The sequence below is a fragment of the Podarcis raffonei genome, chromosome 15 (assembly GCF_027172205.1).
Source record: "Podarcis raffonei isolate rPodRaf1 chromosome 15, rPodRaf1.pri, whole genome shotgun sequence".
In the NCBI taxonomy this organism is placed as follows: Eukaryota; Metazoa; Chordata; class Lepidosauria; order Squamata; family Lacertidae; genus Podarcis; species Podarcis raffonei.
In genome coordinates, this window is record NC_070616.1 from 12,212,413 (window position 1) to 12,228,357 (window position 15,945).

A 15,945-nucleotide genomic window follows, 5' to 3' on the forward strand; every position below is an offset into this window, starting at 1 on the left:
AGGGGAATCCCTTTAAATCGCAAGGGCATCTATTGCATATTTTTTGAAGCATATTATTCTCTCAACAGCCACGCACACAAAAGATAGGAGTGCAACTCTAAGGACCACCTTTCTTATTTTGGAGCTCCTTCGATCTAAAGGTAGGGAGTGGCCTTTAACGAAGATGTATAGTCAAAATTTAACTGGAATGGAGGTTAAAAGTACCATATTTTTCGCTCTATAAGACGCACCAGACCACAAGACGCACCTAGTTTTTGGAGGAGGAAAACAAGAAAAAAATATATTCTGAATCTCAAGCTGCTTTCACTGCGTAGTGATCCCTCTTGCTGTTCTGGCTGCTGGGATAGCTGCCCAGCCTGCATTCGCTCCATAAGACGTACACACATTTCCCCTTACTTTTTAGGAGGGAAAAAGCGAGTCTTATAGAGTAAAAAATACGGTAATTTGTCCTGCAACTGTTCCTCTGGGAGGTTTACTCACTTCTTCATCAGGAGCTGTGTACTGATTAATTTGTCTTTTAAAAATATCCAAGGGTTGTGTTTTAACTACAGTTTATCAAAATTATCAACATCAAGTTTAGAAATTTCTAACTTTTATTGCTTGCCAGCTAGCAAGGCATTTAATAAGGTGTTTGCGGAAATGGGCTCTTCCAGGCCTCATCCCAGGCAAATACAGAAAGAGCTGGGCCAGTCTGCACCTCATCTAAGGAGGTGTCAGTAATTAGGGGTCCAGCTCTGGTTCTTTGATGATGTGTAGAACCAAAGACGTACTAATTTCCCCACAATATTCTTCCTGATGTCCTCACACCCCTTATGCGGAACCCCTTAAGTCAGCTGCCTACCTGCAAGAATACTATTTCTTGGCTTAAGCTTAAGAAATATCAATATATGTATCAAGGCTTTGAGATTAGACCGCTGAAGAAGCCCGGAAAACTACCTTGGGAGTGTGCTACCTGCCTACCTGCAAGAAGGCAAGTTAGCTTGATCTTTCAGGGCTGCAGGTTAGTGCTCCTCCTCTGAGATAAATTTACTTGCAAGTCAGTGCCAGCATGCTTTGGAAACGTGGGTCAATATGACAGTTGACAAATAGTACCAAACATTATGTGAAGGGCTCTGGGTGTGGAATCCGTCCCCCTTTGGTGCTGTGATTAAAGCTACAGTCCAACGCACACTTCCTTGGGAGCAAGTTCAGGCCCGGCTCAATACATTGGGTGGTGTGGGAAGAAGGACAAGGTGGTGCACCTCCCAATCTTTCCAAGCACGGAAGTTTTGCCCAGTCAGTTGCATCTTTCTTCAAAACTGGCAATGGGGCGGCCCCCTCTCATAGAATCATAGAGTTGGAAGGAGACAGCTTTGGAGACACAGGTCAGGTTGCATGGTACACAAAACTTGCTGCTGCTGCTCTCCATCTCCCAGCTTCCGCCGCCCAAGGTAGTTGCCGCACTCTGTCTAATGGTAGGGCCGGCTCTGGGCCAAGTCACATTGAAGTCAGCGGCGCTTACTTTTGATAAAGCATTCATAGGATCAGCTCATTTCCACAAACTCAGAACCCAAAGCTGCTCTGCCCTCTCTCACTGGGACTGCTAAAAGCTCCACCACATGTGTGTTATTAAAAGTTGTCTATGCACACAGCGTAGAAATTTCATTTGTGGAAATGAGCAGAGAATTTGGAAGCCAATGCTTTTTGCAAAAGTAGAACTGTGAAGAATTTCATGAGGCCAGTTATACACAGCTCTATTTCTCCAAAAAGCATTTGCAAAGAGGGCTTCATTTGGCCTTTCCCCCCCTAGAGGGATGAGAAAAAAATACATTTTCTTAGAAAAACAGCACCCGAGAAAGCCTTCCTTTTAGGTGAATTTCACCCACTTGGAAAGAAAGGGCCATGAAGGCAGTGATGGCTGCTCATTCTCCCCTGCTGGATGCTTCTAGGACTAGCCTTGTTGGCAAACTGGAATTATTCTCAGTAGTGCGATGTGGCTTACTAAGTAGCGTGAGCTGCTGTCTTCACCTTTGGGGCTCCCACGTTGCACAATAATCCATGCAATGCCCGACGAATCGTGTCAACGATTCTGGATGGGCTCTGGGCATAGCCTTAGTTCATGTGGGACATTAGCCAAGGCTGCAGACTTACATGAATAGTGCTGCCTTTTCAATGAAACTTGCCTGCTATAATTGGTATTCTCAACGTAGTTTCCCCCAAGGGCAGGGTTTTCTGTAGCACAGGTTGGAAATGTGCTTCCTCACTGAGCTATGGCCCTTCTGTTAAAATTCTCTAGAATATTTTCCCATGGTTTTTTTTTGGGGGGGGGGCTGGGGGCTGGCAGGGAACTACTGCATGGCAGTAAGCTTCAGCCATTAAAAAAACTGCCAGAAGTTTGCTGTAAAAGAAAGTATCGGGGAAAGCGCCTGTGGATGAGGTGCTGTACAATACAGAACTACACTTGCTGAAATGTGACCTCTTAATGTAGTTTTTCACCACCGTGACTAACAACTACTGGTTTGTAATCCTTTGCACTGCAATGAACTTGCCAGCCAGAAGCGGGGCCGTTATGCTAGATTTCCCAAGACTGAAAACCGGATTGCAAATGGCACACCTCGCCAGGACCAAAATCCAACCAAGCCTAGTTGAGAACTAATTGGAAAAGCCAGCCAAAACCTTCTTGCCAAAGACACAAGAATCAGATTTTGGATGGAGAAAGCCTTGCACAGATGATTCTTTTAGGGGAATCTCTCTACTGAGTCTATGCCAGCCTTTCCCTTCAAAGCCAAAACAGAAATGATGGAAGGAACCAAAATGACAATACAGTGCCAAATATATACTGAAATCTCAAGCGCTTTCCTGCTTCAAATTTGCAGCTGCTGGCAGAGCGGCAACATCTTCTTTGATTTGGCCTAAGAGTGCTTCAGTTCTGTGAATAAGGGTCCCTGCAATGAACCACCTGCACTAAAGCAAGCTTTGCTTCTAGATTTTACACGAGACAGATCTGCTTGGGCCTAGGGAGGAAAAAAGGAAAGAGAAGGTTACACAATATTTACGATATGCTCCACAGGCACCAGGGTGGGGAGGGGAGGAGAAGCACAGCACACGAAAGACAACCAGAATTCTGTTATTTCAAGGCACTTCAATATTGCTTATCAGGATGGGTGGCAGAACTCTGACTGCTCGGCTAGGGCATGCTCTAAACCACACAAGTAACGACGTTATGGGATGCAGGTTTCCATGGGGAGACATCAAATCATGGGGCCCTGACGGCGGCAAGCATCCTCATATCTATCTGGGAGGGGAGGAAACATCAGAACGGGAGATCTATTGCTGTAAGAAAAGATACAAACATCTGAAGGCAAGAACGGATTCCTTCATCGACTCAGACGCTTGGCCCTGATAAAGTGAAGATGGGTAAGCTGACAGGAAGATTTGAGAAAGAGAGGCAGATCCTGTTTGGAGAAGCAAGGGGGGGAATTCTTACGGCAGAAGCTGAGCAACCCCTTAGTCACGAGTCCCACTCTGATATGCTCACGCAAAATTCCATGCCTATGTTAAGAGCCGCTGTACCACGGCCTTCATGTATGTGCCAAGAGCAGAAGGTTTATCTGCTAGGAAAGGGTGATTATGCCTACGTCAAGAATCACCAGCGCTTATTTACTTCTCCAGATTTTCTTCTGGAACAGCTGGGCTTTCTCTGCTGCCCAGATTCTCATATCAGCCACAATTTTTGCAAATACGTCTCCTCAGATCATGATGGAACAAACCAAGAGCTGTCGGTGGACCTCAAGCTCCGACATTCAGACCCTCAAAACAGTTACGAAATTATAAAATTAACAGCAAGAAGTGGTCAAAGCAAGCCTGCCTTGCAGCCTCCTAGAGCCTTCGTCCTGGGCCATGAAAAGGCATTTTTTTCTTTTAAAGCTACCAAACATTTAAATTTGTGAAGATCTGAACTAAGTGCTGCTGTCAATCCTTGTAAAGAGACTGCAAAATACACAATTGCCTTTTTAAAAAAAACACATGCAAGGAAGGTGGTTTCACATCTTGTAGCCCCTCCCCCCATATCAATTACTAATGAACTTCAAGCATGTTGAGGTGTAATGTTGGGAACACATTTTTAAAACTCAGAATACCTTTCCCCCTGCCCCCCTCCCCATATCACAAAGAAAAAATATTAATTAGAACTTAAGAAGCAATGAATGCACCATTAAAGTGTCATCAAAAGATGTTGACCTAAGACAAAGTTTTCCATGATACACAATACGGACCCCAAAAAATGAAAGAAAAGAAAAGAAAAAGTCTGTCAATAATATACAGTATGACAACTACATCTTGTAAATTATACCCAATACTGCCGGCAGTCTATCCCTCTAAAGAATATTTGCCCCCTTTCATCCCTAACAATCAGATAATAAAATACAGCACCTATAAATAAGCAAAAATAATATATATATACCGAAATCGTTCTATCGTTAGTTTTAAAGATATGGCAATAAAGGAGTCTAAATCAGCAAACTTGTAGAGGCCGTAACTGATAAAACAGCTTATTGAAAAAAGGTGGCAGTAATGCACTCTATGCGTGCAAGAAGTACGTAAGAAAATACAGACGTATAAAATTGCACACACACTCACGCACACACTCGGCTTTCCACACGGCTCTATGCTCACGCATATACACATAGACAACAGGAGGCGTCAGAGACAATTTGGAAATTTGATTTTGTACTTTGATCAGCCTTGCAGCTTTTGCAAAACAAAGTGGAAGAGCTGACAATTGCGATGGGCGCCATGCTTCTGCGCATGTTTTGGTTAGGTGTTCCGTGGTTTACGTTGCGATTACCGAATGCCACGGGCTCCTCCTGAAAGCCTTTCCTCTTTTTGTTAATGAGGACACCCCCCCACCATAAAAGGATGGTGATAATAATAATAATGATAATCCCACAACTGAAACTTAAGAGAGAAATCAGTGCTTGCTGTGGGACCACAGCCAGTGATTAACCAATTAGTTAAGGGTGCTGAAAGGTCCTTTTGTATCTTAGTGGGATGTGAGAACAAGAAAGTGCCCAGTGACTGATCTCACCGCCTGCCATCAAGACAGCTCATTGTCAGTCAGGAGTGGGGAACCCATCGCCCTTCAGATGTTGCTGGACTCCGACTCCCATCAGCCCCAGCTGGCACGGTCAATGGACAGGGTTGGTGGGAGTTGTAGTCAAACATCAACTCAAGGGCCACAGGCTCCCCACTCATGTTCTAAGTGCTTCTCACTGCAAGATGCACCTCCACTCTTCCCAAAGTGGTATCAGCCAAACGCTTCCATCTTTCTAGTCAACACCACCACCCTGCCAAGGTCCTACGTATAACGTAGGCTCATTATGACACCCACCTGTCTGCAACCAAGTGAGCTAATTTCTTTCAAAAGCTGGTGGTTCTTTTCCCATAGGGCACAAGTGACTAATGTAGGCATGTGTGACTAGGCAGGCTGAGGACTTGTAACTGATTTGCAAGGCTGGCATGACGCAATTCAAACTGATCCGATCAAGTACCCATTCCAAGCTGTCTCCCACACCTCCTAGAAATGAGGTCTGATCTGCGTGCTCTGTGGTTAGAGGTTAAAAAGCAGATTATAAAATACCTAGATTTCAGATTTATTTTTTTTTCAGATTTCTTCCTTTTTCTGTCCTGATTTGGCCTAAAATGGAGTGTATTAAACAAATCCCAGCCCATAAAGAGACCAGAATTGGTTAAAGCTATGAAACGATGTGCACTACAAGTCAATTTTCTATTCCACTTTACAAGAAAAACACTGAAGTCAGCTACCACAAATTAAGATATTTTCCTGATGTGACTTTTCTCTTTTGTTTAAAAAATACGAGGAGTAAATGTGTATTTTTTTTAAATCCCAAGTTTTAAACAATATTCTTTTCTTGAAAATATTTAGGAATTCAAACTAGTGTGTTTAGAGTCGGGTTGACTGTGCAATCTCTTAGTGGCAACTGAACAGCTACAAAAAACCTTTTTTTCTTTTTCTCAAAAAATCTCCCCTTCCATCTTTTTTCGGTTTTCCTGCTTAAAGAAGATAATAGTGTATTATTATCACTCTGTTTAGCCATTAGATGGCGGATAAAAAGCCCCCCTTTTAAATATGTGGGTTTAATTTTTCTTCTTCTTCTTGTTTGTATATAATTTTTTTTTTTTAGTTTTAAAGCCCACACCAAAGAGGAGGGCAGAAGGCAAAAGCTGTATGAGTTTTTTTTTCTTCCCCAGAAACTGTGGAAAATCACTTTAGGGCAATTAATAGAAACACTTCGGGGTACAAAAAGCTCGACTACACATTTTCAGTTTTCGTCCTTGAAAACACAAACATAAAACTGGGCTGAAACGCTCCTTTCGTTCTCTATATGCACCTTGGCCTATGGCATTTTTGCCCCGTGGCCTGCAGGGCTGTAAGTGCGGGACACAATTAAAACCAGAAGAGGTCCAAGTGTTTTTGTGTGTGTGTGTTTTTGTTTTTTGTGTTTTACTTCCCCAGCTCCTCAGAGTTGGGTGAGCTTAATCTCAAAACTCCCACTCCACGGGCTCCTCTCGACTTGCGGCCTTCTCTAGGCGGTGGATTATGCTGTTCAAATTCGCTGCCTTCTTTTTCCTCAAGGTGTTGTCCCGCGTGTTCTTCGAGCAAACCGCCTCGGAGAAGCCGAACAGGGTCTGGAGGGAGCTGGTGGCTGGCGTGGAGCTGGTACTTGGCACAATGGGAATTTTCTCCACACGTTCCCCTGCGGCCTTGCAGGAGCTCTCCCCTGCAAGGAGCGAGGTGGAGGCAGCTGAGGTAGAGGCATCCTCTTCTGGAGCAGAGTTTGGCGTCGTCTCCAGAGTTTCTCCTGAATGTAGGGAGCCCGGCGGAGAACTCGGACGCGGCGCTCGGAGCCTCCCCTCGTCGTCAGTGTCGTCCAGGCTCTCCGCCCCCAAGTGGAATGTCTCCGTTTTCTCCGAAGATCCGGCGTCTCGCAGTGCCTCTTCCCCTGCATCGAAAGCTGACGCTGCTCGCCCTCCCTGAGACTTTGTGGTTGTGTTGCTGCTGTACTCGTCGGCTTCCAGGCGGCTTCCCGGCTTCCCGTCGGGCGGGCCCTCCGCGTCAACCCCATCACAACTGTCTCCTTCGGAGCTGTGAACTGCCCGGCTGCTTCTGGCCGAAGGAGAGTCGCTGGAGCCAGCCTGGCTCTGGCCTCCCGCTTGGATCTCTTCGATAAAGAGCTCTCGGCGAATGCGAGACCTGGGCGGGGAGAGAGAAAGTGTAGGCGAGAGGAGAAGACAGTGTCAAGAGGGTCACTGATACGTCAGTAATGTAAGTTCAGGTGATAGTAGTAGTAGTAGTAGTAGTAGTAGTAGTAGTAGTAGTAGTAATAATAATAATAATAATAATAATTTATTATTTATACCCCGCCCATGTGGCTGGGTTTCCCCAGCCACTCTGGGAAGCTCCCAACAGAATATTAAAAACATGATAAAACATCAAACATTAAAAACTTCCCTAAACAGGGCTGCCTTCAGATGTCTTCTAAAAGTCAGGTAGTTGTTTATTTCCTCGATATCTGATGGGAGGGTGTTCCACAGGGCTGGCGCCACTACCGAGAAGGCCCTCTGCCTGGTTCCCTGTAACCTCACTTCTCGCAGGGAGGGAACTGCCAGAAGACCCTCGGAACTGGACCTCAGTGTCCAGGCAGAACAACTGGAGACGCTCCTTCATGAATACAGGGCTGAGACCATTTAGGCTTTTAAAAGGTCAGCACCAATGCTTTAAATTGTGCTCAGAAACGTACTGGGAGCCAATGTAGGTCTTGATACAACACTAATTATCTTTATAACATTTTCCACTCCTCAAGGAACTAATAATTCAAGAAGAGCCTCCTGGATCAGGCCAATGGCCCATCTAGTCCAGCATCCTGTTCTCACAGTGGCCAACCCGATGCCCCCAAGGGAACCCCCAAGCAGGAGCCAAGCACAAGCCCTCTTGCAAGCAGGAGGTCCCAGATTCAATCCCCGGCATCTCTAGAGAATCTTGCCTGAAATCCTGGAGAGCTGCTGCCAGTCAGTGTAGACAATACTGAGCTAGATGAGACAATAGTCTGGCTCCGTATAAGGCAGCTTCCTATGTTGCGTTTCATTAAAAAAACATTAAATCCTTTAAGAGGAATGGTGGAATAGAAACTTTGATACTCCTCCTGCAGCTGCTACTACTACTACAACAACAACAACAGATTAACCATAATCTCTTGCTCATCCCTCTCAAAAAATTCAGTCCCACCTGATTTCAAACTAGAAATATACACAGTGAGATGTTCCCATGATGCACAGCTCTAATAAATAGGCACTGGGAGCAAGTGGATTGAGGGTGGCTCCTTTCCACTTGCTCTGCTAAGGAGCTTACCAGGGGCATCTGTTTGGCCAAATTGTGGACCACTAGGCGCCACGCCCCCGCAGGGGGCATGCCACACCCCCGGGACGCGTGCCAGCCACGCCCCTGCCTGCTCTCTGTCCCCTGGTGCCGGAGCATGAAGCTCTGCCACTGGGGGGGGTGCATTTCATAATTGGGATGCCATTTCTGAGAAGACCCTCTGGTACAGTCACAGACCCCCAAGCTTCACTCAGTGACAGAACTATCAACAGAGGCTCCCTAGCACTTTACCTGTAATTGTGGAACCAATTAATGACGGTGCTGGTCTTCAAGTTGAGCTGTGTGGCGAGCTCCTCAATGGTTTTTGGTGATGGGTATGGCTTTTGCTGATAGGCTCGCTTCAGAGCTTCTTTCTCTTCTGGGGCCAACACGACTCGCGGCTTCTTTAGCTGATGCTGCGGCTGTGGACTGGCCCCCTGGCTGTAATCGATGCCCGCCGAAGAAGACTCCGAAGGCTGGCTGTCGCTGACTGAGCTGTGCCTTCGTTTCATGTACGCTGAAAGACAAAAAGGAAACCACAGGGATCATTTCAGGCACAAAGTCAAGGAACTGGGAGAGCCATCATGTATGAAAGGACAGACTGGTAAGCACATGGCAGTGTGGGTGCAGTGGCTAGAGTGCTGGGCTAGGACCTGGGGAGCCAGGGTTCAAATCTCCACTCAGCTACAGCGTTCGCTGGCCGACCTTGGGCCAGCCACCGTCTTTCAGCCTAACATACCTCACTGGGTTGAAATGGACTGAAATTGGAGTGGGGTTGGGGCAGAGAACCATGTATGACACTTTGAGCTCCTTGGAGGAAAAGTGGTATATAAATGTATTATTAACCATCATAAACCAAAGCCAGGATCAGATTGGCAGAGCTCATGGTCACTCTTGCCCTGGCTCTAGCCATTTTTCAGATTAAAATGGTGGGCAGTTGGGGCCTCTGGGGAGCTGGTTGGCACTGCCCCTTGGCTTTGTAGCATGTGCCAATTGGCAACATTGCCCTCAATTGCCTGCCTGCCAGCCAGGGAAGGAAGGAAGAGAGAAAGGGCGGAGGTAGCAGAAATCACAGCTAAGTTTATTAAATTACTTAGTACAACAACAACACGTGCAGTACATTTTCTCGTAATCTTTACAGAAATGCAGCAAGTATTAATATCTCTACTTTGAAGTGTGTTGGTGTGTTGAGGTTTTGCCCCCAGGTCACCTGGTGAGTTCTTGGCAGAGGTACAATTTTGCACCTTACATCTCAGGATTCATAGATGCTTTGCTACACCAGTTTTCAATTTATGCTCAAGGGATGTCAGGTTGCAGACTTGCCCCGGAGCTCCGTAGATCTGAGGGTTGGCAGCAGTGATGCTAGATGGACCAATGGTCCTAACGTGGTGTAAGGTAACTCATTATAGCCATTTTACAGATGGGTATAGTTGGCAATAGGGATGCGGGTGGCGCTGTGGGTTAAACCACAGAGCCTAGGACTTGCCGATCAGAAGGTTGGCGGTTTGAATCCCCCCGAGGGGGTGAGCTCCTGTTGCTTGGTCCCTGCTCCTGCCAACCTAGCAGTTCGAAAGCACGTCAAAGTGCAAGTAGATAAATAGGTACCGCTCCGGCGGGAAGGTAAACGGCATTTCCGTGCACTGCTCTGGTTCACCAGAAGTGGCTTAGTCATGCTGGCCACATGACCCAGAAGCTGTAGGCCAGCTCCCTCGGCCAGTAAAGCGAGATGAGCGCCGCAACCCCAGAGTCGGCCATGACTGGACCTAATGGTCAGGGGTCCCTTTACCTTATAGTTGGCAATGCAGCCTGTCTGTGTTGAGTCTCCCACCTGCTCAATAACCTGTACTGTAGGTTATTCCAGGGGTAGCTAATGCGGTGTCCTTCAGATGCTGTGGACCACATTGTCTACCCCAGGCTTATTTTAAGTCCCGGTGTTTACGGCAAAGGTAAGACATTGTGTCCAATCTCTAAGCCACTGGGGTAAATAAATTGTATGCTAATCTTTTGGTAAGTCAGGATAAACATTCCCAACTAATGATTTTTTTGGGGGGGCGGGGAGCAGACAGGAGCTGAGGAGGGTCTGGTTCAGAATGAATCTCCCCCCTGAATGAATATGATTAAACTGATGAAAATTTAAATGGGGGTGACGGGGAACTAGGCGCTGTGAGTGTGCCTGGGCACAGAATGGCAGAGAGGCCAAAGCACTGCAGGTCGAAACAGAAGTGACAAAGATGCTTGAAAAGCTTTTGACAATGTACCTCACCAAAGACTCCTAAGCAAGCTTAGCAGTTAAGGAGTAAGAAGAGAGGTTCTCTTGTGGATCAGGGGCTGATTTAAGTTGCAGGAAGCAAAAAGTAGGAATACATGGACAGTTCTCTGAATAGAGAGATGTAGAAGCAGAACCACCCCACCGAAAGAATTGGTATTTTAACTTGTTCCTAAATGATCTAGAGTTAGTATTTAAGTGTTCAGGTGGCCAAGTCTGCTGATGATACTAGATTGTTCAGGGTCATTTTAAAAAATAGTTTTTGTAAGAGTTCCAAAAGGACCTCTCCAAACTGTGTGAATGGATGGTAAAATGGAAAATGCAATTCAAAGTAAACAAGTATAAAAATGATTGATGCATGTCAGGGCAAAAAAATATTAATTTCACAAATATAGTCATGGAGTCTGAACTGGTGGTGCTAATTGTGTCTGGTCCGTCATTGCAAGTTCAGACCCCAAGAGCATGCAAGTTGAGAAATATGTGCATAGCTGCAGGCGTGATGGAAATTACCTTTCTTTTCCATGCGTTTCATGTCCATCAACTTCTCCACGTTGTTGGGGTCGTTGAGCCATAGCTGCATGCGAACAAATGGCTCCCGGCCCTTCAAGCTCAGCTTGTGCCAGGGCTTGGGACGTGCCAGCAGATCTGAGACTGAACCTTGTGTTAGCCCCAGGATTGTCTCCCCAAACAGACGCTGACCTGAAAAGAAGCCAAACATCAAGTTGTATTTGTGCCATGGAGAGAGAAGACAATGCGATAGGAGAAGGCAACACAGACACACACATACATGAAAGCAAAAGGGGCCCAATGTCATTAAGGAACAGAACACCGTGCCAGTCAAGCCGTTTGGGCTTGTCCTGAAAAGAGAAGTGGCGCAGGACCACCTCTAGGGAGGTGCAGGCAGTTTGTAGGGGGAATCCACAACTCCTTCAACCCACTGAAAGCTGTTCTACGATTTTAAAAAATCCCAACTGCACCATGTCACATTGAAGGTGGGAGCTGGCCACATTTTATATTCCACGTAGAATCAGGGTGTAGCCTGCAATAAATGTCCTGCCCTGGTGTGCTTGTTTTCTACATTCAGGGAGTGCTCTGACTCCCATGTCATGATACAGAGAGAGAAAGAATAATTTGTTTTTGTCAGACCCTCCCGTTTTGACTCATTTCAGATTGATTCAGTTCTTGAACACGTAAAATAAAAGCCAGAGGATCCAATGACTTCACCACCAAACTTGGTGATGCCTGAAATCCTTTCTGATAATCTTCTCTGTATTGTTCCAATTTTGGTAGACGTGCTGCCGAAGCGAGCATGCCTGAAATCCTTTCTGCCCTTAGGATTCTCAGTCTGGGTGCATTTGAACTTCTGTCCACTGGTTGAACACCTGACACTCCTGAGAATAATGGGCTGGTATGCAGATAACATGCACGGGCCTAATTTTTACTTAATGCTAAGCCAAACTATAGCTTAGTGAGATCGAGCAAGCATGTAGCTACTCTACGGAGAGCTAAGCTGTAGTTTGGCTCAGTGTTCAGTGTGTGTGAACGCAAGCTCATGGTCTGCCTTGATCTGAACAGCTATGGGCTGCAAACAAGGTGTGTCCTTGGTTTATTGCTAGTGGCTTGTTTGGGGAAGGCAGACCACAGGCCTGAGTTCACATACAATGCCAGGCCAAACCATGGCAGTGCAGCAACAGGAGAACTGGGGGGTGAGAAAAGCGGCTGCAGTTTTCTTCTTGTTCCTTCTCACTAAGACAGTTTGGTTTAATGTTTTGTATGAACTGAGACAATGTTATTTTTGGTATTATTATTATTTATCACTTATATAGTGCTCTTCAGGGTAGCTCAGTTGGTACAGCATGAAAGTCTTAATCTTGGGGTCGTGGGTTTGAGTCCCATGTTGGGCAGAAGATTCCTGTATTTTAAGGGGTTGGACTAGATGACCCTTGTGGTACCTCCAGATCTACAATTCTATGATTCTATGTACGTGGTACTTTTTAAGCAACCTTAGTTACATGAATGCACGTCTTCTCCCCGTGCTTTCCCCATCTGCATCCCTACTTAGCTATGGAAGTCTGATAATGACATTTCTTTTTTTCTGCTCAAGCATCTCCATGATTGCATATGCAAAAGTGTGTCAGGGTCATGACAAAGGGTACAAGAATCCATACCCGGGGTGCTTAAAACTTAGAATTTTGTGAGCAGCTCTGAGGACTCCTATCAAAAAGTAGGATAGAAATTCACTCAGCGGCCAGGCTCCAAATATTTAGACCTTGCCTGGGCAAGTGAGAGGTTTAATACTAATTGGAGGGGCTGATCTTATTTCTTTCTACACCTGAACTCTGAGGCCTGAGCTGTGGCAGTCCCCACAAACTCTAAATAGCTACGACACAGCCTCATGGGCATGAGCTTCCTGCTTCAAACTCCAGGGTATCGGAAGAAAATGTTATCCAAAAGAGCTACATCCAAACAAAACTTCCAAAGCCACAAGCGGATGTAAAAGAACAACCAAATTTTCACGAGTTTCTAATTAATCTGGGTGGTCTTGGCTTCCCCTTCAATGCTTTCTAAGCTACCAGGTTTCGGTTTTCAGCTGGGAAAATTAAAGGATTGATTCCCCTGGCTGGGAACACTTCCCACTGTTTAAGGTGAGGACCCTACAACGGAGATAATGGAAACAGGGAGCAGAAGCAGATTGAAATGATTTCCGACCCGTGTTTCCATCACTGGCTCCTGCCACTCAGAGAACAGCAGATGCTCAAACTGTACTGCAGCTGGACTCCATAACAGCTCCATTCCATTAAGCTAATCGAAACCATTCAATCAATGACCCTAGTGATGCTCACCTTGGAGCCTTCCAAAGAATCTGCTAATAATTTCTCCTGCAAGTGTTTTTAAACTCTTAGTGCAGGTGGACTTCTGCTACTGGCCATGTGGAATTTCGTATGTATCTTCCTTTAGGAAAGATTCCTCGTGAACAATTCTCCCTTATAACCCTGCTTTAAGCTCAAGGCTTAGCTCCAATGCCTGGGAACAATGGCAACCGCCTCTGCCCTTTTGGCAACATGCTAATTATAAAGGCTCTTCATTTCATGATTACTGGGATGCTTCCATCTACCCTTGTTGGTGATCCCAGGCAAGAGTCTCGAAAGCAAATGAATGTATTGCCAAGAATGTTGTTTTTGTTCCAAGCATTACAAATAATGGATAAAATGGACTGTTTCAAGAAGTGGCAAAAAGATATATCTAAATTTGTCTGGCAGGGCAAGAAGCCCAGAATTAAATTTAAGATATTAACGGATTCAAAGGAAAGAGGGGGGTTTGCCCTGCCAGACTTTAAACTGTACTATGAAGCGGCAGCTTTCTGCTGGCTAAAAGATTGGCTGCTTCTTGAGAATACAGACATTTTGGATTTGGAAGGTTTTAACAATATTTTTGGGTGGCATGCATATTTGTGGTATGACAAGGTTAAAGCACATAAAAGTTTTAAAAACCATATTGTCAGAAAAGCACTATTAAATGTCTGGGTCAGATATAAAGATTTGCTGGAAAACAAAACTCCAAGGTGGCTGTCGCCAATGGAAGCTAAGGCAGTTAAAAAGTTAAATATGGAGTCGAAGTGGCCAAGATATTGGGAAATTCTGGAAAAGGAAGGGGACAAACTGAGATTGCAGAGTTTTGAGAAATTAAAAGGGAAGGTGAGAGATTGGTTGCACTATCACCAAATAAATGAAGTGTTTAAATTGGACAGTAAAATTGGCTTCCAGGTGGAAAAATCAAAATTGGAGACTGAATTGTTAGAATCCAGTACTAAGAATTTGTCAAAAATGTACAATCTGCTGCTGAAATGGAATACACAAGATGAAACGGTTAAATCAACTATGATTAAATGGGCTCAGGACATTGGTCATAATATTTTGTTTGCTGATTGGGAAAAGTTGTGGACCACCGGGATGAAATTCACGGCATGTAATGCCTTAAGAGAAAATATTATGAAAATGATCTATAGGTGGTACATAACCCCAGTCAAGCTTGCAAAGATTTACCATTTGCCTGATAATAAATGTTGGAAATGTAAAGAAAAGGAAGGCACATTTTTTCACCTTTGGTGGACGTGCCCGAAGATTAAGGCATTCTGGGAAATGATCTATAATGAACTTAAAAAGGTATTTAAATATACCTTCCCTAAGAAACCAGAGGCCTTTCTCTTGGGTATTGTCGGCCAAGGGGTGTTAAAGACGGATATAACTTTCTTTATGTATGCTACAACAGCAGCTAGAATACTCATTGCAAAGTACTGGAAGACACAGGATCTACCCACACTGGAAGAATGGCAGATGAAGGTGATTGACTACATGGGTTTGGCAGAAATGACGAGCAGAATCCGAAACCAGGGAAGAGAAGCAGCGGAAGAAGAATGGAAAAAGTTCAAGGACTATCTAAAGAAATATTACAAAATTAATGAAAGTTAGAATGATGTTGGACTGGAAAGTAAATGGTTACTATTAGCAATGGTTAAGACAAGGAGAATAAGGAAGATTAGCTTAAATTTAAAGTAAAATAAGGGAAGATTTGCTGAGTAATTGATTAGAATTTGGAATACAGAAAAGGGAGGCATGAGGAAGTCGGGGAAGAAAGGTATAAGAAATTAAGATATGAAATGGTACTTGTTTTTGTTTTGTTTCTGTTTTTGTTTGTTTATGTATTTGTTGTTTTTATGTTATGTTTGTGTGGTTATAAAAACTGTTTAATAAAAAATATTTAATAAAAAAAAACAAGAGTCTCGAAAGCGAGCAGAGATTACAAGGCACAGCAGAGATAGAAGCACCTCCTCTTCAATTGCCCATCCCATCCCATAGATGTAATTTGTGCAGCAATCTTTTTTACATGGGGGAAAAACACAGTGATATTTCCACTTGGAATATGTACCCCAGGCTGGCTGTTTCAGCAACCTATGCCTTATTGATCACAAGGCTTGCTTTTCAAACCCAATAGTAACTACAAATAGCCCTTTAGCTGAATCAGACCAAATGCCTATCCAGCCTGTCACCCTGTTTCCTACAGTGACCTTGGAGAAGCCCATAAGCAGGGCACAAAGGCAATAGTCTTCTCCTGCTACTGTTCTGCGGCAACCAATATTCAGTGGTGCTCTGCCTCTGAAATTTAACCATCATAGTCAACTGCTGTAAATTGGCCTAATAGGAAGTTGGCATATACTGCTAGACCATTGGTCCACCTCTCATCATCCCCTGCACTGATTGACAGCAGC

At 44.8% G+C, this 15,945-nt stretch overlaps 1 protein-coding gene across 9 annotated transcripts in view; it reads right to left on the minus strand.

The window, feature by feature from the left end:
- CUX1 (cut like homeobox 1) overlaps positions 1-15,945 on the minus strand; it is a 261,921-nt gene that overhangs the window by 28,295 nt on the left and 217,681 nt on the right. For 7 of the 9 annotated variants that reach the window (XM_053367427.1, XM_053367425.1, XM_053367426.1 and 4 more), the window contains 3 exons: positions 11,190-11,378; positions 8,666-8,930; positions 2,303-7,252 (listed from right to left, as the gene is read on the minus strand). The exons of the other annotated variants lie outside the window; for them this stretch is intronic. In XM_053367427.1, the coding sequence (XP_053223402.1) occupies positions 6,541-7,252; positions 8,666-8,930; positions 11,190-11,378 (1,166 nt within the window). In that variant the 3' untranslated portion in view covers positions 2,303-6,540. Of the gene's footprint in view, positions 1-2,302; positions 7,253-8,665; positions 8,931-11,189; positions 11,379-15,945 lie in introns of those variants that run through there. 9 annotated transcript variants of the gene reach the window in all.